The sequence below is a fragment of the Poecile atricapillus genome, chromosome 30, assembly GCF_030490865.1.
Source record: "Poecile atricapillus isolate bPoeAtr1 chromosome 30, bPoeAtr1.hap1, whole genome shotgun sequence".
NCBI classification, from domain to species: domain Eukaryota; kingdom Metazoa; phylum Chordata; class Aves; order Passeriformes; family Paridae; genus Poecile; species Poecile atricapillus.
This window is the reverse complement of record NC_081278.1, coordinates 597,189-623,445: the sequence shown is the minus strand read 5'-3', so window position 1 is coordinate 623,445 and position 26,257 is coordinate 597,189. Positions and strand designations below refer to the sequence as shown.

General features: G+C 59.7%; 4 protein-coding genes and 1 long non-coding RNA gene across 12 annotated transcripts; 3 read left to right on the top strand and 2 right to left on the bottom strand.

Moving 5' to 3' along the window:
- Positions 1-99: 99 nt before the first annotated feature.
- On the top strand, positions 100-3,382 carry LOC131589850 (carnitine O-palmitoyltransferase 1, liver isoform-like). The gene is made up of 4 exons (XM_058859669.1): positions 100-298; positions 1,519-1,620; positions 2,295-2,387; positions 3,260-3,382. The coding sequence occupies exons 1-4, from the start codon at positions 212-214 to the stop codon at positions 3,332-3,334; spliced, it is 357 nt and encodes a 118-aa protein (XP_058715652.1). The 5' UTR covers positions 100-211; the 3' UTR covers positions 3,335-3,382.
- A 792-nt stretch (positions 3,383-4,174) lies between these two features.
- On the top strand, positions 4,175-12,694 carry GRWD1 (glutamate rich WD repeat containing 1). Of its 2 annotated transcripts, none has more exons than XM_058859666.1 (7): positions 4,175-4,482; positions 8,050-8,167; positions 8,808-8,973; positions 9,571-9,796; positions 11,175-11,314; positions 11,402-11,602; positions 12,323-12,694. In XM_058859666.1, the coding sequence occupies exons 1-7, from the start codon at positions 4,290-4,292 to the stop codon at positions 12,650-12,652; spliced, it is 1,374 nt and encodes a 457-aa protein (XP_058715649.1). In that variant the 5' UTR covers positions 4,175-4,289; the 3' UTR covers positions 12,653-12,694. The 2 variants fall into 2 exon arrangements, with proteins under 2 accessions (XP_058715649.1, XP_058715650.1); XM_058859667.1 differs by having other exon boundaries at positions 4,369-4,453.
- A 1,397-nt stretch (positions 12,695-14,091) lies between these two features.
- Positions 14,092-16,598, bottom strand: TSEN34 (tRNA splicing endonuclease subunit 34). The gene is made up of 4 exons (XM_058859670.1): positions 16,224-16,598; positions 16,110-16,140; positions 15,908-16,027; positions 14,092-14,311 (listed from the first exon to the last, which is right to left on the bottom strand). Exons 1-4 carry the CDS (start codon positions 16,527-16,529, stop codon positions 14,118-14,120), a joined length of 651 nt encoding a protein of 216 aa, XP_058715653.1. The 5' UTR covers positions 16,530-16,598; the 3' UTR covers positions 14,092-14,117.
- A 541-nt stretch (positions 16,599-17,139) lies between these two features.
- On the top strand, positions 17,140-26,237 carry MBOAT7 (membrane bound O-acyltransferase domain containing 7; the record flags this gene model as incomplete). Its single annotated transcript, XM_058859567.1, has 7 exons — positions 17,140-17,262; positions 18,521-18,650; positions 19,264-19,390; positions 20,339-20,495; positions 21,780-22,134; positions 24,576-24,752; positions 25,844-26,237. Coding segments are annotated over exons 1-7 (1,416 nt in total), but the record flags the coding sequence as incomplete, so codon positions are not given.
- Positions 20,634-21,735, bottom strand: LOC131589853 (uncharacterized). Of its 7 annotated transcripts, XR_009279852.1 has the most exons (5): positions 21,607-21,735; positions 21,313-21,428; positions 21,230-21,264; positions 20,949-21,029; positions 20,634-20,746 (listed from the first exon to the last, which is right to left on the bottom strand). It is a non-coding gene; the product is annotated as an uncharacterized LOC131589853 (long non-coding RNA). The 7 variants fall into 7 exon arrangements; XR_009279849.1 differs by lacking the exon at positions 20,634-20,746 and having other exon boundaries at positions 20,898-21,029; XR_009279851.1 differs by lacking the exon at positions 20,634-20,746 and having other exon boundaries at positions 20,920-21,018; positions 21,217-21,264.
- Positions 26,238-26,257: the final 20 nt, after the last annotated feature.

The window sequence follows — 26,257 nt, the reverse complement described above, 5'->3', positions numbered from 1 at the left end:
CGGGAAACGTGAGGGGAGAAAAGGCGGGAATCGTGAGGGGAGAAAAGGGCGGGAATCGTGAGGGGAGAAAAGGGCGGGGCAGTTTTTGGGAAGGGGCGGGGCAGTTTTGGGAGGGGGCGGAGCCTCACCCTCAGGCCCCTCCCAGCCCGGGCGCCGCCGGGCGCTGTTGGAGGCGGCGCTGGCGCAGGCACGGGGGCGGCGCCGGGCGGCCATGACGGGGGCGGGGCTGGAGCGGCACCTGCAGGCGCTGGCGGCCGTGGCCAATCAGATGCGGCTCCGCCCACCTTTCCTCACAGAGGTGGGTGGGGCTGAAAGGGGGCGGGGCTTGGCCAGGATTTGCCATATAAGGAGATGGGTGGAGCTTGAGGGTGGGGACTGGGCTAAGAGAGGGCGGGGCTTAAACTAAAAGGGGTGGGGCTTAATGTTTGCCATATAAGGAGGTGGGTGGAGCTTTGGGTGGAGCTTGGCTGAGAATTGCCTTATAAGGAGGTGGGTGTGGCTTGGGGGGTGGAGCTTAGATAAGGATTTCCTTATAAGGAGGTGGGTGGGGCTTGGGGGTGGAGCTTGGCTGAGAATTGCCTTATAAGGAGGTGGGTGGAGCTTGGGGGTGGAGCTTAGATAAGAATTGCCTTATAAGGATGTGGGTGGAGCTTGGGGGTGGAGCTTGGCTGAGAATTGCCTTATAAGGAGATGTGGGTGGAGCTTGGGGGTGGAGCTTGGCTGAGAATTGCCTTATAAGGAGATGTGGGTGGAGCTTGGGGGGTGGAGCTTGGCTGAGAATTGCCTTATAAGGAGATGTGGGTGGAGCTTGGGGGTGGAGCTTGGCTGAGAATTGCCTTATAAGGAGGTGGGTGGAGCTTGGGGGGGTGGAGCTTAGATAAGAATTTCCTTATAAGGATATGGGTGGAGCTTTGGGGGTGGAGCTTGGTTAAGAATTGCCTTATAAGGAGATGTGGGTGGAGCTTGGGGGTGGAGCTTGGCTGAGAATTGCCTTATAAGGAGGTGGGTGGAGCTTGGGGGGGTGGAGCTTAGATAAGAATTTCCTTATAAGGATATGGGTGGAGCTTTGGGGGTGGAGCTTGGCTGAGAATTGCCTTATAAGGATATGGGTGGAGCTTTGGGGGTGGAGCTTGGTTAAGAATTGCCTTATAAGGAGATGTGGGTGGAGCTTTGAGTGGAGCTTGGTTAAGAATTGCCTTATAAGGAGATGTGGGTGGAGCTTGGGGGTGGAGCTTAGATAAGAATTGCCTTATAAGGAGGTGGGTGGAGCTTGGGGGTGGAGCTTAGATAGTAATTTCCTTATAAGGAGATGTGGGTGTGGCTTGGGGGGTGGAGCTTGGCTGAGAATTGCCTTATAAGGAGATGTGGGCGGAGCCAAGGTGGGAATGGCATTCTCCTTATATGGTCAATGGGGCGTGGCCACTGAAGGGCGTGGCCTAAAGCATCACTGTGATTGGTTGGCACAGTGCTTGTGGGTGTGGTCTCATCTGCATATCATTTGCATATCCCCACCCCCAGGTGCTGGGGCAGCCCTGGGCTCTGGCCTTTAGCCCCGCCCCCCGGTCACACCCCCCTCTGCTGCCCCACCCCCTGCGGCCTGCGGGGGGGGGCTTCAACCCGGTGGGTACTGGGAGGGACTGGGAGGGACTGGGAGGGGACTGGGAGGGGACTGGGAGTTACTGGGAGGGGACTGGGAGGGACTGGGAGGGACTGGGAGGGACTGGGGGGGACTGGGAGGGGACTGGGAGGGACTGGGGGGGACTGGGAGGGGACTGGGATGGACTGGGAGTTACTGGGGGGGACTGGGAGGGACTGGGGATCACACTGGGAGGGACTGGGAGTTACTGGGGGAGACTGGGAGGGGCTGGGAGTCACACGGGGAGTTACTGGGAGGGACTGGGGGGGACTGGGAGGGGACTGGGATGGACTGGGAGTTACTGGGGGGGACTGGGAGGGGACTGGGGATCACACTGGGAGTTACTAGGAGTTACTGGGGGAGACTGGGAGGGACTGGGAGGGACTGGGAGTCACACGGGGAGTTACTGGGAGCGACTGGGGGGCACTGGGAGGTCACGGGGGAGTCACTGGTTCTTACTGGGAGGTCACTGGTTCTTACCGGTTGTTACTGGTTGTTACTGGGAGGTCACCGGGAGGTCACTGGGGGGTCACTGGTTGTTACTGGGAGGTTACTGAATTTTACTGGTTGTTACTGGGGGGTCACTGGTTGTTACTGGTTGTTACTGGTTGTTACTGGGAGGTTACTGGTTTTTACTGGTTGTTACTGGTGCCCCCAGCCCCACCAGGACGGTTACGGCGTTTCCTTCGTGGGGGGAGGGGACGGCCCCGCCCTGGTGCACATCTCGTGCCGGGAGAGCTCCCCCAAAACCGTGAGTGCCCGAAAAAATCCCAAAAACTCCTAAAAAACACCCGAAATAACCCAAAAACCACCCAAAATAATCCCAAAAACACCCCAAAATCACCCTAAAACAACCAAAATAACCCCAAAACAACCAAAAAACCCCCCAAATCACCCCAAAACACCCCAAAACCACCCAAAGTAACCCAAAAAAACCCCAAAATCACCCCAAAACAACCAAAATAACCCCAAAACAACCAAAAAAACCCCCAAAACACCCCAAAACCACCCAAAGTAACCCAAAAAAACCCCAAAATCACCCCAAAACACCCAAAATAACCCCAAAACAACCAAAAAACACCTGAAATAACCCAAAAAACCCCAAAATAACCCCAAAACACCCAAATCACCCCAAAATAACCCAAAAAACACCCAAATTACCCGAAAATAACCCCAAAACCCCCCAAACCACCTAAAATAGTCCCAAATTCTTCCAAAATACTCAAAAAAACCCCAAATCCCCCCCAAAATAATCCCAAATCCCCCCCAAAAATCCCAAATTCCTCCAAAAAAAAACCCCAAAAACCCCAAATCCCCTAAAAAAAAACTCCAAATCCCTCAAACCTCTAAAATTCCTCAAATTCCCCCCAAAACCCCCGAAATCCTCAAATTTCCCCCTAAAAATCCCCCCCAAAAAAACCCCAAAAAATCCCAAATCCCCCCCAGAAATCCCAAAAAAATCCCCAAAAAATCCCAAAAAATCCCCAAAAAATCCCCAAAATCCCCCCAAAAATCCCCAAAAAATCCCAAAAATCCCCAAAATCCCAAAAAATCCCAAATCCCCCCCAAATCCCCCCGGCCGGGGGTCCCGGGGTCCCCCCTGAGGCCGCCCCTCCCCCCCAGGACCCCCGGCTCTTCTCGCGGAGGCTCCGGGAGGCGCTGGGGAAACTGAGGCAGCTGCAGGGGGGGGAGGGGTGAGGGGGGCGCCGGCCCCTCCCCCCCCCAATAAAAGAGCTGAGAGAGACCCTCCCCCCGCTCCTCGGTGTACTGGGAGTTACTGGGAGTTACTGGGATGGACTGGGAGAGACTGGGAGTTACTGGGAGGGACTGGGAGTTACTGGGAGAGACTGGGAGTGGATTGAGGGGATACTGGGAGGGACTGGGAGGGGATTGAGGGGGGACTGGGAGGGACTGGGAGTTACTGGGATGGACTGGGAGTTACTGGGAGAGACTGGGAGGGGATTGAGGGGATACTGGGAGGGACTGGGGGGGGTCACTGGAGGTCACTGGGAGTTACTGGGATGGACTGGGAGGGGATTGGGGGGGAACTGGGAGTTACTGGGAGAGACTGGGGGGACATTGGGGGTTACTGGGATGGACTGGGAGTTACTGGGAGGGATTGGGGGGGAACTGGGAGGGACTGGGGGGATATGGGGGGTTACTGGGATGGACTGGGGGTCACTGGTAGGAACTGGGAGGGGATTGAGGGGGAGCTGGGAGGGAACTGGGAGTTACTGGGAGTCACTGGGGGGGTCACTGGGAGGAACTGGGAGGACATTGGGAATTACTGGGAGTTACTGGGAGGAACTGGGAGGAACTGGGAGGACATTGGGGGTTACTGGGAGGAACTGGGAGTTACTGGGAGTCACTGGGAGGAACTGGGAGGACACTGGGGGTTACTGGGAGTTACTGGGAGTCACTGGGGGGGTCACTGGGAGGAACTGGGAGGACACTGGGAGTTACTGGGAGTCACTGGGAGGAACTGGGAGGACATTTGGGGTCACTGGGGGTCACTGGAGGCCACGTGGAGGTCACGTGGTATCACCGATTCCCGCCAAACCGCGCACCGGACGTGACGCACAAAGCCACGCCCACCTCCCCCCGGAAGTGGGCGGATCCTCACCGGAAGCTCCTCATTCCCCTCACGACCAAGATGGCGGCGCGGCGCCGCTCCGGCTCCTCCCGCGGCGCCAATCGCGACCGGCCCCGGGCCCGGTGTCGCGACAGGGACCCCGCGGAGCCCCCGGGCCGCGTTTACGTTCCCGGGACGGGCCCGGCGCTGGGCCCCGAGGAGGAGCTGGTGATGGATGAGGAGGCGTACGTGCTCTACCACCGAGCCGGCACCGGTGCGCGCGGCACGGGGGGTTCGGGAGGATTCCGGGAGATTTTGAGGCGTTTTTGTGGGAATTTTGGGGTTTTTGGGACGTTTTTGTGGAGATTTTGGGGTTTCTGGGGAGATTTTGGGGTTTTTGGGGGGATTTTGGGGTTTTTGTGGGGATTTTGCGGTTTTTGTGGGGATTTTGGGGTTTTTGTGGGGATTTTGCGGTTTTTGGGGGGATTTTGGGGTTTTTGTGGGGATTTTGCGGTTTTTGTGGGGATTTTGGGGTTTTTGTGGGGATTTTGGGGTTTTTGTGGGGATTTTGGGGTTTTTGTGGGGATTTTGCGGTTTTTGTGGGGATTTTGCGGTTTTTGTGGGGATTTTGCGGTTTTTGGGGGGATTTTGGGGTTTTTGGGGCGTTTTTTTGGAGATTTTGGGGTTTTTGTGGAGATTTCGGGGTTTTTGTGGAGATTTTGCGGTTTTTGGGGGGATTTTGGGGTTTTTGGGGGGATTTTGGTGTTCTTGACGGGATTTTAGGGTTTTTAGGGCGTTTTTGTGGAGATTTTGGGGTTTTTGTGGGGATTTTTGGGGCTTTGGGGAGGATTTGTGGGGATTTTGGGGCTTTGGAGAGGTTTTTGTGGGGATTTTGGGGTTTTGGGGGGATTTTGCGGGTTTTGCGGAGGTTTTTTGGGGGGTTTGGGGGGGATTTAAGAGTTTTTTTGCGAGGAGTTGGGGTGTTTGTGGGGATTTTGGGGTTTTTGTGGGAATTTTGAGGTTTTTGGGGCGTTTTTGTGGAGATTTTTGGGGTTTTTGTGGGGATTTTGCGGTTTTTGGGGGGATTTTGGGGGTTTTTGGGGGGATTTTAGGGGTTTGGGGAGGCTTTCGGGAGGATTCTGGGGATTTGGGGAGATTTTTGAGGGAATTCTGAGGTTTTGGGGGGATTTTAGGGGTTTGGGGAGGCTTTCGGGGGGACTTTGGGGGGATCTTGGGGATTTTGTGGGTTTGGGAGGATTTTGGGGAGGTTTTTGGGGGGATTTGGGGGTTTTTGGGGGGGATCTTGGGGTTTTTGGGGGATTTTTGGGGTCTCTAAGCCCTGTTTCCCCCAGGCTCGCCGTGCCTGAGCTTTGACAGGGTTTTTGGGGTGTTTTTGGGGTGTTTCTGGTTGTTTTGGGGTGTTTTTGGGTGTTTTTGGGGTCCCTAAGCCCTGTTTCCCCCAGGCTCGCCGTGCCTGAGCTTTGACACGGTTTTGGGGTGTTTTGGGGCTGTTTCTGGGTATTTTGGGGATGTTTTGGGGATGTTTTGGGGATGTTTTGATGCTGTTTTGGGTGTTTTTGGGGTGTTTTTGGGGTGTTTTTTGGGGTCTCTGAGCCCTGTTTTCCCTCAGGCTTGCCGTGCCTGAGCTTTGACAGGGTTTTTGGGGTGTTTTTTGATGTTTTTGGGGTGTTTCTGGGTGTTTTTGGGATGTTTTTTGGTGTTTTTGGGATCCCTGATCCCTGTTTTCCCGCAGGCTCGCTGTGCCTGAGCTTTGACAGGGTTTTTGGGTGTTTCTGGGTGTTTTTGGGGTGTTTCTGGTTGTTTTGGGGGTGTTTTTGGGGTGTTTCTGGGTGTTTTGGGGTGTTTTTTGGTGTTTTTGGGGTCTCTGAGCCCTGTTTTCCCTCAGGCTCGCCGTGCCTGAGCTTTGACAGGGTTTTTGGGGTGTTTTTGATGGTTTTGGGGTGTTTCTGGTTGTTTTTGGGGTGTTTTTGGGGTGTTTTTTGGTGTTTTTGGGGTCTCTGAGCCCTGTTTTCCCCCAGGCTCGCCGTGCCTGAGCTTTGACGTGCTGCGGGACGCGCTGGGCGAGGGCCGGGAGCAGCTGCTGCTCTCAGGGTTTTTGGGGTGTTTCTGTGTTTCTGGGTGTTTTTGGGGTGTTTCTGGGTGTTTTTGGGGTGTTTTTTGGTGTTTTTGGGGTCTCTGAGCCCTGTTTTCCCTCAGGCTCGCCGTGCCTGAGCTTTGACAGGGTTTTTGGGGTGTTTTTTGGTGTTTTTGGGGTGTTTCTGGTTGTTTCTGGGTGTTTTGGGGGTGTTTTTGGGGTGTTTCTGGGTGTTTTGGGGTGTTTTTTGGTGTTTTTGGGGTCTCTGAGCCCTGTTTTCTCTCAGGCTCGCCGTGCCTGAGCTTTGATGTGCTGCGGGACGCGCTGGGCGAGGGCCGGGAGCAGCTGCTGCTCTCAGGGTTTTTGGGGTGTTTCTGGTTGTTTTTGGGTTGTTTTTGGGGTGTTTCTAGGTGTTTTGGGGTGTTTTTGGGGTGTTTTTGGGGTGTTTTGGGGTGTTTTTGGGGTGTTTCTGGTTGTTTTTGGGGTGTTTCTGGGTGTTTTTGGGGTGTTTTGGGATGTTTCTGGGTGTTTTTGTGGTCTCTGAGCCCTGTTTTCCCTCAGGCTCGCCGTGCCTGAGCTTTGACGTGCTGCGGGACGCGCTGGGCGAGGGCCGGGAGCAGCTGCTGCTCTCAGGGTTTTTGGGGTGTTTTTGGGGTGTTTTGGGGTGTTTTGGGGTGTTTCTGGGTGTTTTTGGGGTCTCTGAGCCCTGTTTTCCCTCAGGCTCGCCGTGCCTGAGCTTTGATGTGCTGCAGGACGCGCTGGGCGAGGGTTGGGAGCAGCTGCTGCTCTCAGGGTTTTTGGGGTGTTTTTGGGGTGTTTTTGGGGTGTTTCTGGTTGTTTTTTGGGTGTTTTTGGGGTGTTTTGGGTGTTTTTGGGGTCTCTGAGCCCTGTTTTCCCTCAGGCTCGCCGTGCCTGAGCTTTGACAGAGTTTTTGGGGTGTTTCTGGGTGTTTTGGGGTGTTTTTGGGGTGTTTTGGGTGTTTTGGGGCTGTTTCTGGGTGTTTTGGGTGTTTTGGGGATGTTTTGGGGCTGTTTTGGGTGTTTTTTGGGTGTTTTTGGGGTGTTTTTTGGTGTTTTTGGGTTCTCTGAGCCCCGTTTTCCCTCAGGCTTGCCGTGCCTGAGCTTTGACAGAGTTTTTGGGGTGGTTTTGGGGTGTTTTGGGGTGTTTTTGGGGTGTTTCTGGGTGTTTTTGGGGTGTTTTTTGGTGGTTTTGGGGTCTCTGAGCCCTGTTTTCTCTCAGGCTCGCCGTGCCTGAGCTTTGACGTGCTGCGGGACGCGCTGGGCGAGGGTTGGGAGCAGCTGCTGCTCTCAGGGTTTTTGGGGTGTTTTTGGGGTGTTTCTGGGTGTTTCTGGTTGTTTTTGGTGTTTCTGGTTGTTTTTGGGGTGTTTTTTGGTGTTTTTGGGGTCTCTGATCCCTGTTTTCTCTCAGGCTCGCCGTGCCTGAGCTTTGACGTGCTGCGGGACGCGCTGGGCGAGGGCCGGGAGCAGCTGCTGCTCTCAGGGTTTTTGGGGTGTTTCTGGGTGTTTTTGGGGTGTTTTGGGTGTTTTTGGGGTGTTTTGGAGTGTTTTTGGGTGTTTTTGGGGTCTCTGAGCCCTGTTTTCCCCCAGGCTCGCCGTGCCTGAGCTTTGACGTGCTGCGGGACGCGCTGGGCGAGGGTCGGGAGCAGCTGCTGCTCTCAGGGTTTTTGGGGTGTTTTTGGGGTGTTTTTTGGTGTTTTTGGGGTCTCTGAGCCCTGTTTTCCCTCAGGCTCGCCGTGCCTGAGCTTTGACGTGCTGCGGGACGCGCTGGGCGAGGGCCGGGAGCAGCTGCCGCTGTCGGTGCTGCTCTGCGCCGGCACCCAGGCCGAGACCCCCGGCAGGAACCGGTGAGAGACCCCCAGGACTCCCCCAAAACTCCCCAGGACCCCTCCCCAAATTCCTTAAAGAGCCCCCCTGAATTCCTCCTGAGAGACCCTCCCCGATTTTATCCATGGCCTCCTCAAATTCCTCTAAAAATCCCCCAAAATTCACCCCTGGGACCCCCCTCAAATTTATCCTGGGCCTCCTCAAATTCCTCTAAAAATCCACCCAAAGACCCCCCCCCAGAATTTGTCTTGGTGCTTCTCAAATTTCTCTAAAATTCCCCTCAAATTCCTCTGAGAACCCTCCCAAAATTCACTCCTCAGAGCCCCCAAATTCCTCCTGAGACCCCCCCATTCAAGGTGATCTTGGTCCTTATCAAATTCTTCAAAGAAACCCCCTAAAATTCACCCCCAGGACCCCCAAATTCCCCCTGTGACCCCCCCAAATCCCTCAGGACCCCTCCCCAAATTCATCCAGACCCCCAAACTCACTCAGGATCCCCCCAAACAGCTCCTGACCTCTCCCAGACCCCCCCAAAACCTCCCAAAATCACCCTCAGGACCCTCCCTGACCCCCCCAAATTTTGGCTTCCTCCTCTGGGAGGTTTTGGGGTCCCCCCCGGGGGTTTTGGGGATTGATTTTTTTTGGGTGGGGGGTTTTTAGGGTGCTGCTGATGCGGATGCAGAACCTGCACGGGCTGCGGCGGGGGAAGGACAGCGACAGCGAGGAGGAGGAGGAGGAGGATGAGGATGAGGAGGATGAGGAAGGGCGGGAGCCGCAGCTGCTGCTCCTCATGGCCCCCCACTACGGGGGGATCAACAGGCTGCGGGTACAGAGCCCTCCCCCCAGAAAACAGCCCCAAAATCTACACTGAGAACAACAAAAATGACCAAAAATCACCCTGGGAACAAGAAAAACACCAAAAATCACCCTGGGAACGCCAAAAATCACCTTGGGACCCCAAAAACCACACTGGGAACAACAAAAATCACCTTGGGAGCACAAAAACCACCCTGGGAACAACAAAAATCACCCTGGGAAAGCCGAAAATCACCAAAAATCACCCTGGGAACAAAAAAATCACCAAAAATGACCCTGGGAACAACAAAAACCACCTTGGGACCCCAAAAATCATTCTGGGAACACCAAAAATTGCTCTGTGAACAACAAAAACTTTCTGGGACTCCCCAGCTAAGCCTGGCACCCTCCAAAATTTCCTTGGGACCCTCAAAATTCCTCTGGGACCCCCAAGAATCACCCTGGGACCCCCCTTAAACCCCCTGACAACCCTTGGGACCCCCCAAAACCCCCAAATCTTCCCTCGAGTCCCTCCCAGGACCCCCCAAAATCCCTCCCTCACCTTCCTTCGCCCTTTCGGGGGTCCCAAGCCCCGGTGACCCCCCGGGTTTTCCGTGTCCCCCCACAGGTGACGTCCCTCGGGGGGTCCCCGGTGGCGGCCGTGTGGTCGGAGCGGGGCCAGGTGGAGGTGCTGGAACTGGGGAGGGCCCTGGGGGTCCTGGAGGGGCCGTTTGGGGAGGGGGATTCGAGGAGGGGGCAGAAGAGCGTGCAGCAGGGAGCTCTGCCCGAGCTCGCCACCTTCAGCGGACACCTGGACGAGGGCTTCGCGCTGGACTGGAGCCCCCAGAGCCCAGGTGAGGGACGGGGGAAAATGGCGGCCGGTGTGAGGGGAAAGGGAGGGAAATGTGAGGGGAAATGTGAGGGGGAAAGGGCGGGGAATGTGAGGGGACAAAATGGTGGGAAATGTGAGGGGGAAATATGGGAAATGTGAGGGGACAAAATGGCGGCCAGCGTGAGGGGAAAGGGCGGGAAATGTCAGGGGACAAAATGGCGGCCGGTGTGAGGGAAAAGGAAGGGAAACGTGAGGGGACAAAATGGTGGGAAATGGGAGGGGAAAATGAAGGGAAAGGGAGGGAAATGTGAGGGTGAAATGTGGGAAATGTGAGGGGAAAGGGCGGGAAACATGAGGGGACTAAATGGCGGCCGGTGTGAGGGGGAAAGGGCGGGAAATGTGAGGGGACAAAATGGTGGCTGGCGTGAGGGGAAAGGGCGGGAAATGTGAGGAGAAATGTGAGGGGGAAAGGGCGGGAAATGTGAGGGGAAAATGGTGGGAAATGTGAGGGGAAATGTGAGGGGAAATGTGAGGGGAAAACGGTGGGAAATGTGAGGGGGAAAGGGCGGTAATCATGAGGGAAAAAAGGCGGGAAACGTGAGGGGACAAAATGGCGGCCAGTGTGAGGGGGAAAGGGCGGGAAATGTGAGGGGGGAAGGATGAGAAACGTGAGAGGAAAGGGTGGGAAACTTGAGAGAAAAATATGGGAAACGTGAAGGAAAAATGTGAGGGAAAATAATGGGAAATGTGAGGGGGAAAGGATGGGAAATGTGAGGGGAGAAAAGGGTGGCTGGCATGAGGGGAAAAGGGTGGGAAACGTGAAGGGACAAAATGGCGGCAATCGTGAGGGGGAAAGATTGGGAAACTGGGGGTCCCGATAAGCTGCAAAATGGGGGATTTTGGGGCTTTATGGGGGTCAGGCTGGGCCGGAGCCTGAGACCCCCGGTACAGATTTTGGGGTGGAATGGGGGATTTTGGGGTGGAACAGGAGATTTTGGGGTGCAATGGGGGATTTTGGGGTGGAACGGGAGATTTTGTGGTGTAACGGGGGATTTTGGGGTTGAAGGGGTGATTTTGGGGTGGAACGGGGGATTTTGGGGTGGAACGGGGGATTTTGGGGTGGAACGGGAGATTTTGGGGTGGAATGGGGGATTTTGGGGTGCAATGGGTGATTTTGGGGTGCAGTGGGTGATTTTGGGGTGCAATGGGTGATTTTGGGGTGGAACGGGGGATTTTGGGGTGCAATGGGGGATTTTGGGGTGGAATGGGGGATTTTGGGGTGCAATGGGTGATTTTGGGGTGGAATGGGGGATTTTGGGGCGGAACAGGAGATTTTGGGGTGCAATGGGGGATTTTGGGGTTCACCACACAGCGCAGCCACATCCCCCCGTCCCCCCCAGGCCGGCTGCTGTCCGGGGACGTGCGCGGGCGCATCCATCGCTGGGAGCCACGCGAGGCCGGCTGGGCCGTGGACCAGCGGCCGCTGCTCGGCCACGGCGGCAGCGTGGAGGACGTGCAGTGGTCACCCAGCGAGGCCTCGGTGAGCGGCCGCCGGAGCCTCGCCCCGCGGAGCCGGGGCCAAACGTTTGCTAATTAATATCTTAATTAACGTCTTCATTAACCCCAGGTGTTCATCTCGTGCTCCTCGGACGCCTCCATCCGCGTTTGGGACGTGCGGGCGCCGCCGCCCCGCGCCTGCCAGCTGAGCGTGGCCTCGGCGCACGACGGCGACGTCAACGTCCTGTCCTGGAGCCGGCGCGACGCGGCCGCGCTGCTCAGCGGCGGCGACGACGGCGCCCTGCGCCTCTGGGACCTCCGCAGCATCCGGGTGAGAGCCTGGCGGCCCCGGGAATCCCAAATCTGACCCCGGGAATCCCAAATCTGATCCATGGAGCCCAAATCTGACCCGTGGATACCAAATCTGACCCGTGGATACCAAATCTGACTCATAGAGCCCAAATCTGACCCGTGGATACCAAATCTGATCCATGGAGCCCAAATCCTGCCCCATAGAGCCCAAATGTGACCCATAGAGCCCAAATCCTGACCCGTGGATCCCAAATCTGACCCACAGAGCCCAAATCTGACCCACAGAGCCCAAATCTCCAGCATAGACCCCAAATTCTCCCCCACAGACCCCCCCAAGCCACCCCATAGACCCCAAATCTCCCCCACAGACCCCAAATCTGCCCCATAGACCCAAATTCTCCCCCACAGACCCCCCCAAACAGCCCTAGAGACCCCAAATCTGCCCCACAGACCCCCCAAATCTGCCCCACAGACCCCAAATCAGCCCCACAGACCCCAAATCTGCCCCACAGACCCCAAATCAGCCCCACAGACCCCAAATCAGCCCCACAGACCCCAAATCTGCCCCACAGACCCCAAATCAGCCCCACAGACCCCCCCCAAGCCACCCCACAGACCCCAAATCTGCCCCATAACTCCCCCAAATCTGCCCCACAGACCCCAAATCAGCCCCACAGACCCCAAATCAGCCCCACAGACCCCCCCCAACTCACCCCCACCCCATTCCCCCCCTCCCCAGAGCAGCTCCGCCTGCGTGGCCACCTTCAAGCAGCACCGCGGGCCCATCACCTCGGTGCAGTGGCACCCGGGCGAGAGCGGCGTCCTGGCGGCCGCCGGCGAGGACGACCTGGTGACCCAGTGGGACCTGGGCGTGGAGCGGGACCCCCAGGCCCAGGGGGAGGAGGATGAGGAGGGTGAGGAGGGGCTGTCGGAGCTGCCCCCGCAGCTGCTGTTCCTGCACCAGGGCGAGAAGGAGGTGAAGGAGCTGCACTGGCACCCGCAGTGCCCGGGGCTGCTGCTCTGCACCGGCCGCGACGGCATCGCCGCCTTCCGCACCATCAGCGTCTGAAAACACGGGGGAAAAACGGGGAGAGGTGGAGGGATTGGAAATGAGGATTAAACTTCTTCAGGGGGGTGGGAAGGGCTGGGATGGGGCTGGAATCCAAAAATGGGGGTGAAACAACCCCAAAATGAGGGTGGGAATTCCCCAGAAATGGGGGTGGGAAAGGCGGGAATGGGCAAGAATCCAAAAATGAGGATGGAACAGCCCCAAAATGAGGGTGGGAATTCCCCAAAAATGGGGGTGGGAAGGGCTGAAGTGGGGATGGCACAGCCCCAGAAATGAGGGTGGGAATTCCCCAAAAATGGGGGTGGGAAGGGCACGAATTGTGCTTGGAATGGGGATGGAAATGAGAATTAAACATTAAACATCCCCAAAATGAGGGTGGGAATTCCCCCAAAATGGGGGTGGGAAGGGCTGGGATGGGGCTGGAATCCAAAAATGGGGGTGAAACAACCCCAAAATGGGGGTGGGAATTCCCCAAAAATGGGAGTGGGATGGGGCAGGAATCGTGCTTGGAATGGGAATCTGAAAATGAGGATGGAACATCCCCAAAATGGGGGTGAGAGTTCCCCCAAAATGGGGGTGGGGAAGGGCTGGGATGGGGATGGGACAGCCCCAAAAATGAGGATTAAACATCCCCAAAATGGAGGTGGGAAGGGCTGGGGCTGGAATCGTGCTTGGAATGGGGATGGGGCAGAATCCAAAAATGGGGATGAAACAGCCCCAAAATGAGGGTGGGAATTCCCCAAAAATGGGAGTGGGATAAGGCAGGAATCGTGCTTGGAATGGGGATGGGGTAGAATCCAAAAATTGGGTTGAAACAACCCCAAAATGGGGGTGGGAATTCCCCAAAAATGGGGGTGGGGAAGGGCTGGGATGGGGATGGGACAGCCCCAAAAATGAGGATGGAACAACCCCAAAATGGGGGTGGGAATTCCCCAAAAATGGGGGTGGAATCCAAAAATGGGGGTGAAACAACCCCAAAATGGGGGTGGGAATTCCCCAAAAATGGGGGTGGGAAGGGCTGGGATGGGGCAGGAATCACACTGGGAATGGGGACGGGACAGTTTGGAAAATTGGGATTAAACATTCCCAAAACGAGGCTGGGAGTTCCCCCCAAGATGGGGGTGGGAATTTGGGGTTGGAACCCCCTCAGGACGAGTCGGGGATTCCCCCCTGAGACAGGGACAGGATCCCCTCAAAACGCAACCGGAGCAGCCTCAATTTGGGGGCGAATCTCCCAAAAAAGATGTGGAGGCGTCACCTCAACACCAAGTCCCAAAATCCCGAGACTCCGACTCCCCTTCCTCATCTTCCCCGTGACAACAAAACAAAAAGAAAAAACAGGAAAAAAAAGTATTAATTTTAATTTCGGTTTTTAATTACAAGTATTTTTTAGCGCGGGAAAAGCGCTGGAGTCACGTGATGGGGGCGCGGTCTGTGTGTCACGTGACTCCGGAAGAAGGCGTGGTCACGTGAGGTCGCGGCGCCACTGCAGCGCGGTGCAGGCGAGGGCGCCCCCTGGCGGCGCGGAGGAGCAGAGCAGCAGCGCTTTGCGCACGCTCGAGCCCAGGCGCGCCCCCGCCAACAGCGCCCCCAGCGGCTGCGGCCGGAACGGACACGGGCACTGCAGAACCGCGCATGCGTGGAAATCACAGGGGGGGCCTGGAAAAATAGCGGGGGGAGGGGATGAGGGGGGGGGAGGGGATGAGGGTTAGGGTTAGGGTTATGGGGAGGGGGCTGGGAACTTCCTGAGGGGGGGGTCTGGGATAGTGGGGAGGGGAATCAGGGAGAGCCTGGGGGGGTCAGGGGTTGTGGGGAGGGGGCTGGGGTCCCGTCAGATTATGGGGAAGGGGCTGGGAACATCCTGAGGGGGCTGGGATAGTGGGGAGGGGGCTGAAGTTCTCCTGAGGGGGTGTAATGAAAAAATGGGGAGGGGGCTGGAGGGGTCAGGGATTGTGGGGAGGGGGCTGGGATCTTCCTGAGTGGGGCTGGGATAGTGGGGAGGGGGCTGTGGGGAGCTGGGATTGTGGGGAGGGGGCTGGGATTTTCCTGAGTGGGTCTGGGATAGTGGGGAGGGGGCTGTGGGGAGCTGGGATTGTGGGGAGGGGGCTGGGGAGGCCCGGGGGGAGGTCAGGGGTTATGAGGAGGGGGCTGGGATCCTGTCAGGGAATATGGGGAAGGGGCTGGGATCTTCCTGAGGGAATCAGAGACAGTGGGGAGGGGCCTGGGGGGGTCAGGGGTTGTGGGGAGGGGGCTGCAACACCCAAAAAATGATCAAAGGGGCGGGGTCAGCAATAATGGGGGTGAGGGATCAGGGGGCGGGGCCATTGTGAGGGGGTGGGGTCATTATGAGGGGCGGGGTCAGTGTGAGGGGGCGGGGTCAGTGTGAGGGGGCGGGGTCAGTGTGAGGGGGCGGGGTCTGTAAGGGGGCGGGGTCTGTAAGGGGGCAGGGTCAGTGTGAGGGGGTGGGGTGAGGGGGAGGGGTCAGTGTGAGGGGGAGGGGTCAGTGTGAGGGGGAGGGGTCAGTGTGAGGGGGAGGGGTCAGTGTGAGGGGGCGGGGTCAGTGTGAGGGGCGGGGTCAGTGTGAGGGGTGGGGTCAGTGTGAGGGGCGGGGTCAGTGTGAGGGGCGGGGTCAGTGTGAGGGGGCGGGGTCAGTGCTGATGGGGGCGGGGTCAGTGTGAGGGGCGGGGTCAGTGTGGGGGGCGGGGTCAGTGTGAGGGGGCGGGGTCAGTGTGAGGGGGGAGGGGTCAGTGTGAGGGGGGAGGGGTCAGTGTGAGGGGGCGGGGTCAGTGTGAGGGGGCGGGGTCAGTGTGAGGGGCGGGGTCAGTGTGAGGGGCGGGGTCAGTGTGAGGGGTGGGGTCAGTGTGGGGGCGGGGTCAGTGTGAGGGGGCGGGGTCAGTGTGAGGGGTGGGGTCAGTGTCAGGGGGCGGGGTCAGTGTGAGGGGGTGGGGTCAGGGTTGAGGGGGCGGGGTCAGTGTGAGGGGACAGGGTCAGTGTAAAGGGTTGGGGTCAGTGTGAAGGGGCGGGGTCAGTGTGAGGGGCGGGGTCAGTGTGAGGGGCGGGGTCAGTGTGAGGGGGCGGGGTCGGGGTGAGGGGGCGGGGTCAGTGTGAGGGGACAGGGTCAGTGTAAAGGGTTGGGGTCAGTGTGAAGGGGCGGGGTCAGTGTGAGGGGGGCGGGGTTATGGCTGAGGGGGCGGGGTCAGTGAGGGGGCGGGGCTGTGAACCCATCGGGACCCCCCCCAGACCCTCCCCCCTTACCGGGGTACACCAGGAAGTCTCCCCCGAATTTCCCGCCCGGGGTCAGGTGCAGGCCCCTCCCCCACAGCTCGCGGAACACGCGGGAACGGCGCTCGGCGGGGGGGGAGGGGCGGCCGCGCTCTGAGGGGGGAGGAGAGGGGGGAGGGGAGAGCTCAGAGCGGGTCTGACCCTCCCCCACCCCCCCAAACCGCCCCTCCCCCACCTGCCGGGGTCTCCTCTTCATCCTCATCGACCTGAGGGGGGGAGGGGCGGATTAAGGGGGGGCTCCGGCCGCGCCCCTCCCCCCACCCCGCCCCTCCCCCCTCCCCTCCGGTACCGGCTCCACGGTGGCTCCGCCGCTCTCCCGCAGCGCCCGCGCCTCCTCCGGCCTCAGCTGCAGCGGCAGCCGCGGCCCCGCCGCCATCGCGGCCCGGCCCCGCCGCGGGGGGGTCCCGACCAGCGCCCCCCACACGCGCTGCCGCTCCCGCAGCGTCCGCACCGCCCCCGGGGCCCACACCAGGAACCGCCCGCGCTGCCGCCGCACCCGCGGCAGCTCCGCCACCGAACCCGGGGGGGTCCCGGGGGGCTCCGGCTCCTCCTCGCCCTCGCAAACCCCCGGGACCCCCGCGGGCCCCGCCGCCATTTTGCGCCCGCCCCCCCGGAAGTGGCTCTGGGGGCTGCCGGAAGTGAGGCCGCGCGTCCCGGCGGTTTTAAAGCGGCGATGGCGAGTGGGCCCCACCTGAGCCGGGACACGGTAATGGGAGGGACTCAACCCCTTTTAAGAGCGGCTCTTAAAGCGGCTTAAAGCGACAGAGCCCTTTTAAGCGCCGCCATTGTGGGCCCCACCAGCCTTAAAGGGCCAGGCCTCCCTTAAGAATTTAAACTCCGCTCTCTTAAAGGGCCAGAGCGCTTTAAATCGCGTTCCGCCCCCTCCTAACGCGGCCTGAGCCCGCTCTGAGGGCCCTTTAAAGGGACAGACCCCTTTAAGAGACCCCCCCCACGCGGTTCCCACCCCTCCTTAAAGGGCCAGACCCCCCCTCCCTCTCTTAAAGGGCCAGATTCTCTTAAAGAACCCCCCAGAATCGCTACTGGGGGCTCCCCAGGCCCCGCCTATCGGGGGCGTGGCTTAGAAATGACCACGCCCCTTTAATTTGCATGGGCGTGGTGTTTACGTTTGTGGGCGGGGCTTGCCCGGGCCCCGCCCCCTCCGCCCCCGCGCTGAAGCCGCGGAGCCTCGCAGGGGCCTCGGGGGGGATTCGGGGCGGATTTTGGGGGTCCCGGGGGGGATTTTGGGGGCGCCATGGACCGAGAGGAGCTGACGTACCTGGGAGTGCTGCTGGGCTCCATCCCCGTGGGCTTCGTGCTCAAGGGCCGCGGTGAGGGGGGCTGGGGGGGCTGAGGGGGTCCTGAGGGGGATTTGGGGGGCTCCAGGGGGTCCTGAGGGGGATTTGGGGGGCTGAGGGGATTTTGGGGTGGTTTGGGGGGCTCTGGGGGTTCCTGAGGGGGATTTGGGGGGTCCTGAGGGGGATTTGGGGGGCTCCGGGGGGGTCCTGAGGGGGATTTGGGGGGTCCTGAGGGGATTTTGGGGTGGTTTGGGGGGTCCTGAGGGGACCTGGGGGGAGTTCGGGGGGTCCTGAGGGGATTTTGGGGCGGTTTGGGGGGCTCTAGGGGGTTCCTGAGGGGGATTTGGGGGGCTCTGGGGGTTCCTGAGGGGGATTTGGGGGGCTGAGGGGATTTTGGGGGGCTCCGGGGGGTCCTGAGAGGGCCTGGGGGGAGTTTGGGGGGTCCTGAGGGGGATTTGGGGGGTCCTGAGGGGATTTTGGGGCGGTTTTGGGGGTCCTGAGGGTGGCTGGGGGGGCTCTGGGGGGTCCTGAGGGGGCTTTGAGGGTCCTGAGGGGGCTTGGGGGAAGTTTGAGGGGTCCTGAGGGGGCTTTGGGGGCATTCGGGGGGTCCTGAGAGGGCCTCGGGGGAGTTTGGGGGGTCCTGAGGGGGTTTGGGGGGCTCTGGGGGGTCCTGAGGGGATTTTGGGGCGGTTTGGGGGGCTCTAGGGGGCTCCTGAGGGGGATTTGGGGGGTCCTGAGGGGTCCTGAGGGGGCCTGGGGGTGTTTGGGGAAGTTTGAGGGGTCCTGAGGGGGCTTTGGGGGGACCTGGGGCGTCCTGACGGGGCCAGGGGGGAGTTTGGGGGGTCTTGAGGGGGTTTTGGGGCAGTTTGGGGGGTCCTGAGGGGGGTCCTGAGGGGTTTTGGGGGAGTTTGGGGGGTCCTGAGGGGGGTCCTGAGGGGTTTTGGGGCAGTTTGGGGGGTCCTGAGGGGTTTTGGGGCAGTTTGGGGGGTCCTGAGGGGATTTTGGGAGGGCTTGGAGAGCCCTGAGGGGCTTTGTGGGGGCCTCAGGGACTTTTGGGGGTTCCCGAGGGGGTTTTGGGGGGGTTCTGGGGGGTCTTGAGGGGGGATTTGGGGAGGCTTTGGGGGCCCTGAGGGGGTCCTGGGGAGGTTTGGGGGGTCCTGAGGGGCTCTGGGGTGTCCCAGGTGATTTTTGGGGTGATTTTTGGGTTGTTTTTGGGTGTTTTAGGGTGTTTTGGGATGATTTTTGGGTGTTTTTGGTGTGGTTTTTGGGGTGACCCCCCCGTGCCCCCCAGGCCCCCGATGGCGGCAGTTTGGGGGGGCGGTGCTGGGGGCGGGGCTGGCTCTGCTCACCTGCGGCCCTCACCTGCTGCACTCGCTGCTCACCGCGCTCGGCACCTGGGCCATCCTCATCCTCCTGCCCAGGTGAGCCCAGGGGACATCCTGGGGGTCCTGGGGGTCCTGGAGGGGTCCTGGGGGGTCCTGGGTCCTTTTAGAGGGGTCTCTGGCCCATCCTGGGGGTCCCCAGGTGCATTTTGGGGGGGTTTTGAGCCCTTCTTGGGGGTCTCTGAGCCATTTTTGGAGAGTTCTGAGTCCTTTTGGGAGGGTCCTGATCCATCCTGGGGGTCCCTGACCCATTTTGGGGGTCCCTGAACAATTCTGGGGGTCCCTGAGACTTTTGGGAGGGGAAGTCCCAGCTCCATAAACAAAACATTAGATAAATAAATTTAGATAAATTAGATAAAATTAGAAAAAAAAAAAAAGATAAACTAGGTCAGATAAATTAGATAAACAAAGAATTAACCAAACAAATAAAATTAATTACATTAATAAAGAATTTAGAAACAAAACATTAACGAAGAAAGAACATTTGCAGACGAACAAAAGAAAACGCGACGAGCAATCGTAATTAGGCGTTAAAATAACGATAAACAGACTTAATTACAAACTAAAATACCGGTAAATAAATAAATAAAATTGAAAAATAAAATTGATTACTAATTAAAAGGTTAATTAATGAGTGAAATTTCACCTCCAGGCACTCGGGGGGGGCCACCCTGGCCTGGAGCTTTGGGTACCTCCTGTTCTTCCGCACGCCCCGGCTCTGGGGGCTGCCCGAGCCACCGGCATTCGCCAACGCCCTGCAGCTCCTCACCACCCTCAAGGTGTCCTGGGGGGATTTGGGGGGTCCTGGGGGGTCCTGGGGGGATTTGAGGGGGTCGTGGGGGGGTTTTGGGGAGGTTTGGGGAGGTTTGGGGGGGATCTGGGGGGTCCCAGCTCTGGGGGCTGCCCGAGCCACCGGCCTTCGCCAACGCCCTGCAGCTCCTCACCACCCTCAAGGTGTCCTGGGGGGATTTGGGGAGGATTTGGGGGGTCCTGGGGGGATTTGGGGGGGTCCTGAGGGGATTTGGGGGGTCCTGGGGGGGATTTTGGGGGGTCCCAGGAGGTTTGAGGGAGATTTAAGGGAATCCTTGGGGGATTTGGGGAAGTTCTGGGAGGTTTTAGGGGATCTCGAGGGGGTTCAGTGGGTCCTGGGGCAATTTGGGGGTCCTGGGGGGAATTTGGGGAGGTTTGGGGGATCCTGGGGGGGATTTGGGGAGGTTTGGGGGGTCCTGGGGGTTTCTGGGAGGGTCCTGGGAGGATTTTGGGGGTGTTCTGGGTGTTGTAAAAGGTTTCAGGAGGTCCTGGGGGGATTTGGGGCCGATTTTGGGGCCGATTTTGGGGGGATTTGGGGCTGATTTTGGGGGGATTTGGGGCCGATTTTGGGGGCATTTGAGGCCGATTTTGGGGTGATTTGAGGCCGATTTTGGGGCTGATTTTGGGGTGATTTGGGGCCGATTTTGGGGTGATTTGAGGCCGATTTTGGGGTGATTTGAGGCCGATTTTGGGGTGATTTGAGGCCGATTTTGGGGGCATTAGAGGCCGATTTTGGGGTGATTTGAGGCCGATTTTGGGGCTGATTTTGGGGGGATTTGAGTCCGATTTTGGGGAGATTTGGGGCCGATTTTGAGGCCGATTTTGGGGTGATTTGGGGCCGATTTTGGGGTGATTTGAGGCCGATTTCAGGGCGATTCGGGGGGCGTGGCCTCACCGTGGCCCCGCCCCCTCCCCAGATGGTCAGCCTGGCCTGTGACGCGCAGGAGCTGCGGGAGGCGGGGCTTAAGGGGGTGACGTCAGAGGAGACGCAGCTGATGATTGGCTCGCTGCGGCGCGTGCCGAGCTTGATTGACATCCTGTGCTACACCTACTGCTACCTGGGGCTGCTGACAGGTGGGGGCGGGGCCTAAAGGGGGCGGGGCCAAGGGGACACCTGGGGGGGGTTCCCTGGATTTGGGGGGGATTTTGGGGGTCCCAGGGGAGATTTTGGGGGTCCCTGAGGGATTTTGGGGGTCCTGGGGGGGATTTTGGGGGTCCCAAAGGGGATTTTGGGGGTCCCAGGGGGGATTTTGGGGGGAGTTTTGGGACTTACCTGTGTCAGCTGTTCCCTGTGTATCACCTGTATCTTATCGTGTCTCTCACACCTGTATCTCACACCTGTGTCTCACCTGTTCCTCTCACCTGTCCATGTCACCTCACACCTCTTACCTTTCTCTCACACCTGTCCCTCACCTGTATCTCATCTCTTACCTGTTACCTGTCCCTCACACCTGTACCACACCTCTCTCACCTGTTTCCTCTCACTTGTTACCTGTATCTCACACCTGTCTCACACCTGTCTCACACCTGTATCACACCTGTATCACACACCTGTATCTCACACCTGTATCACACCTGTATCACACCTGTATCACACCTGTATCTCATCTGTATCACACCTGTCCCTGTTTTTGGCAGGTCCGTTTTACTGCCTGGGCACTCACCTGGACTGGGTCACACCTGTCTATCACACCTGTTACCTGTATCTCACACCTATCACACCTGTTACCTGTATCTCACACCTGTCTATCACACCTGTTACCTGTATCTCACACCTGTCTATCACACCTGTTACCTGTATCTCACACCTGTATCTCACACCTGTATCACACCTGTATCACACCTGTTACCTATATCTCACACCTGTCTATCACACACCTGTATCTCACACCTGTATCTCACACCTGTATCACACCTGTATCTGACACCTGTCTCACACCTGTATCACACCTGTATCACACCTGTATCTGACACCTGTCTCACACCTGTATCACACCTGTCTCTCACCTGTCCCCAGGTCCGTTTTACCGCCTGGGCACTCACCTGGACTGGGTCACACCTGTATCTCACACCTGTATCTCTCACCTGTTCCTATCACCCATCTCTCACACCTGTCTCTCTCACCTGTCTCCCCAGGTCCGTTTTACCGCCTGGGCACTCACCTGGACTGGGTCACACCTGTCACCTGTATCACACCTGTATCTCACACCTGTATCACACCTGTATCACACCTGTATCTCACACCTGTATCTCACACCTGTATCTCACACCTGTATCTCACACCTGTATCTCACACCTGTATCTCACACCTGTATCTCACACCTGTATCTCTCACCTGTCTCTCTCACCTGTCCCCAGGTCCGTTTTACCGCCTGGGCACTCACCTGGACTGGGTGTTCTCCCGCTCCCATCCGCCGTCGCTGCGCCGGGCGCTGCTGCACCTGCGCTGGGTGCCGGCGCTGGGCGCGGCGTGCGCGCAGGTGAGCGGGGCGTGGCCGGCGCGGGCGGCGCTGGAGCCGGGGTTCGGGGCGCGGGCGTGGCCGCGCCGGCTGGCGCTGATGGTGCCGGTGTTCCTGGCGCTGCGGCTGCGCCTCTACGTGGGCTGGCTCTGCGCCGAGGCCGGCTGCGTCGCCGCGGGGCTCGGAGCCTACCCCAGGTGCGCCAACGCCCGCCCCGGCCGCGGGCCCACCGCCAGATGGGAGTGGCCACACAGGTGAGGGGGGGGGGACAGCTGGGGAACACCTGGGGTCAGCTGGGGAACACCTGGGGAACACCTGGGGGACACCTGGGGGACACCTGGGGTCAGCTGGGGACACCTGGGGTCACCTGGAGTCACCTGGGGGACACCTGGGGTCAGCTGGGGACAGCTGGGGTCACCTGGGGTCAGCTGGGGGTCACCTGGTATTACCTGGGGGTCAGCTGGGGTCACCTGGGGAACACCTGGGGAACACCTGGGGAACACCTGGGGGTCTCCATTGTCACCTGGGGACACCTGGGGAACACCTGGGGGTCTCCATTGTCACCTGGGGGTCTCCATTGTCACCTGGGGGACACCTGGGGTCACCTGGGGGTCTCCATTGTCACCTGGGGGTCTCCATTGTCACCTGGGGACACCTGGGGAACACCTGGGGGTCTCCATTGTCACCTGGGGGACACCTGGGGGACACCTGGGGGTCTCCATTGTCACCTGGGGGTCACCTGGGGTCACCTGGGGAACACCTGGGGTCACCTGGGGAACACCTGGGGGTCTCCATTGTCACCTGGGAACACCTGGGGTCACCTGGGGAACACCTGGGGAACACCTGGGGTCACCTGGGGGTCTCCATTGTCACCTGGGGGACACCTGGGGTCAGCTGGGGAACACCTGGGGACACCTGGGGAACACCTGGGGACACCTGGGGGACACCTGGGGTCAGCTGGGGACACCTGGGGAACACCTGGGGGACACCTGGGGGACACCTGGGGACACCTGGGGAACACCTGGGGAACACCTGGGGGACACCTGGGGACACCTGGGAACACCTGGGGAACACCTGGGGGACACCTGGGGGACACCTGGGGACACCTGGGAACACCTGGGGAACACCTGGGGGCCACCTGGGGGACACCTGGGGACACCTGGGAACACCTGGGGGACACCTGGGGGTCTCCATTGTCACCTGGGGACACCTGGGGGACACCTGGGGTCACCTGAGAGGGGTGGGGACACCTGGGGATACCTGGGGATCACCTGGGGACACCTAGGGTCACCTGGGGGTCACCATTGTCACCTGGGGACACCTGTGTGTCACCTGGGGGTCAGCTGAGGTCAGCTGGGGACACCTGGGGGTCACCTGAGAGGGGTGGGGACACCTGGGGGACACCTGGGGTCACCATTGTCACCTGGGGGTCTCCATTGTCACCTGGGGTCACCTGGGGGTCACCTGGAGTCACCTGGGGTTACCTCAGTCGATTTGGGTCACCTGGGGTTACCTGGGGGTCACCATTGTCACCTGGGGGTCAACTGGGGTCACCATTGTCACCTGGGGGTCACCTGGGGAACACCTGGGGGTCACCATTGTCACCTGGAGGTCACCTGGGGTCACCTGGGGAACACCTGGGGGTCTCCATTGTCACCTGGGGACACCTGGGGAACACCTGGGGAACACCTGGGGGTCACCATTGTCACCTGGGGGTCAACTGGGGTCACCATTGTCACCTGGGGTTACCTGGGGTCACCTGCGGTCACCATTGTCACCTGGGGGTCACCTGGGGTCACCTGGGGGTCACCTGGGGTTACCTGGGGTCACCTGGGGTTACCTAGGGGTCACCACTGTCACCTGGGGGTCACCTGGAGGTCTTCGTGTGTCATCTGGGGGTTACCTGAGGGTCCCTAAGGGTCCCCATTGTCACCTGGGTGTCCCCTGGGTGTCTCACCTGTATCCCCTGGGTGTCCCCTGGGTGTCCCTGGGTGTCCCCTGGGTGTCTCACCTGTCCCCTGGGTGTCTCACCTGTCCCAGGTGTGATGATCTCCCTGATGATGAGTGGGATTTCGAGATGATCCGCACGGTGGATCCCTGGGGTCCCTGTGTCCCCCGTGTGTCCCCTGGGTGTCCCTGGGTGTCTCTGGGTGTCTCTGGGTGTCCCTGGGTGTCTCACCTGTCCCCTGGGTGTCCCCTGGGTGTCTCACCTGTCCCCTGGGTGTCTCACCTGTCCCAGGTGTGAGGATCTCCCTGAGGATGAGTGGGATTTCGAGACGATCCGCACGGTGGATCCCTGGGGTCCCCTGGGTGTCCCCTGGGTGTCCCCTGGGTGTCTCTGGGTGTCCCCTGGGTGTCTCACCTGTGTCTCACCTGTCCCAGGTGTGATGATCTCCCTGAGGATGAGTGGGATTTCGAGACGATCCGCACGGTGGATCCCTGGGGTCCCCTGGGTGTACCCTGGGTGTCTCTGGGTGTCCCCTGGGTGTCTCTGGGTGTCTCACCTGTGTCTCACCTGTCCCAGGTGTGATGATCTCCCCGAGGATCAGTGGGATTTCGAGACGATCCGCACGGTGGATCCCTGGGGTCCCCTGGGTGTCCCCTGGGTGTCCCTGGGTGTCTCTGGGTGTCCCTGGGTGTCCCTGGGGTCCCCTGGGTGTCTCTGGGTGTCTCACCTGTGTCTCACCTGTCCCAGGTGTGAGGATCTCCCCGAGGATGACTGGGATTTCGAGACGATCCGCACGGTGGATCCCTGGGGGACGGAGCTGGGCCGGCGGTTCCGGGGGGGGCTGCGCCGCTGGAACATGACGGTGCAGTGGTGGCTGGCGGCCTACGTGCACCGCAGGGGACCCCGCCAGCACCCCCTGATCCGGTACTGGGGACACTGGGACGGACTGGGGGGGACTGGGAGGGGGATTGGGGACACTGGGAGAGGGATTGGGGGCACTGGGAGGGACTGGAAGGGACTGGGAGGGGGACTGGGGACACTGGGAGAGGGATTGGGGACACTGGGGGGAGGACTGGGGGCACTGGGAGGGACTGGGGGTCACTGGAAGGGGACTGGGGACACTGGGAGGGACTGGGAGGGGGATTTGGGACACTGGAGGGGACTGGGGACACTGGGAGGGACTGGGAGAGGGATTGGGGGGCACTGGGAGGGGAACTGGGGGCACTGGGACACACTGGGAGAGGGACTGGGAAGGAGTGAGAGCACTGGGAGAGTGACTGGGAGCACTGGGAGGGACTGGAAGGCACTGGGAGGTATCGGGAAGAGGATTAGGGCCACTGGAAGAGGGATTTGGGGCACTGGGGCCACTGGGAGAGGAATTGGGGGCACTGGGAGAGGGATTGGGGGCACTGGAAGAGGAATTGGGGGCACTGGGAGGGGGTTTGGGGGCACTGGGAGGCACTGGGAGGGGGATTGGGGGCACTGGGAGAGGAATTGGGGCACTGGGAGGAACTGGGAGGGGGACTGGGGGCACTGGGAGGCACTGGGAGGGGGACTGGGGGCACTGGGAGGCACTGGGAGGGGGACTGGGGGCACTGGGAGGCACTGGGAGAGGGACTGGGGGCACTGGGAGGCACTGGGAGGGGGACTGGGGGCACTGGGAGAGGGATTGGGGGCACTGGGAGGGGGATTTGGGGCACTGGGAGGCACTGGGAGAGGGATAAAGAGGGAAACTGAGGCACTGGGAGCTGCGCTTTGGGGAATTTGGGGGGCATAACCCGAATTTTGGGGGTGCAAATTGACCTTTCTGTGGAGCAGCCTGGATTTGGAGGCAACACAAACCCAATTTCACCCCAACCAGGCTGAATCTGAACCACACAAACCAAACTCAGACTCCCACAAATAACACTTTAACCCCCTCCAATCCTCACAACCCAAATTTAACCCATTTTTGGTAACCACCACAAACCCACTGACCACATTCCTTTGTTTTTCTCCCTCATAAAACCCCCCAGGAACGCTTGGACCATGCTGGCCTCAGCTTACTGGCACGGGCTGCACGGGGGGCAGTACCTGTCCTTCCTCACCGTGCCGCTCTGGCTGGCGGCCGAGGCGGCGGCCGAGGCGGCCCTGGAGGAACATTTTGGGCTTCCCCTGGAGGAGCTGAGGGGCTGGAAGGGTTCCCTGCTCAGGGGAGGGCAGTGGTTCCTCAAGATGAGGGCCTTCGAGTACCTGAGCATGGGTTTCGTGCTGCGGGAGGCCGAGGCCACGCTGCGATTCTGGGCCTCGGTGCATTTCTGCCTCCATCTTGTGCCCCTGCTCATCCTGGCGGCGGCCACGGCCCTGAGGGGAAAAAGGGCGGGAAAAAAAGGGCGGGAAAAGGGGCGTGAGGGAGAGGAGGAGGAGGAGGAAGGAGGAGGAGGAGGAGA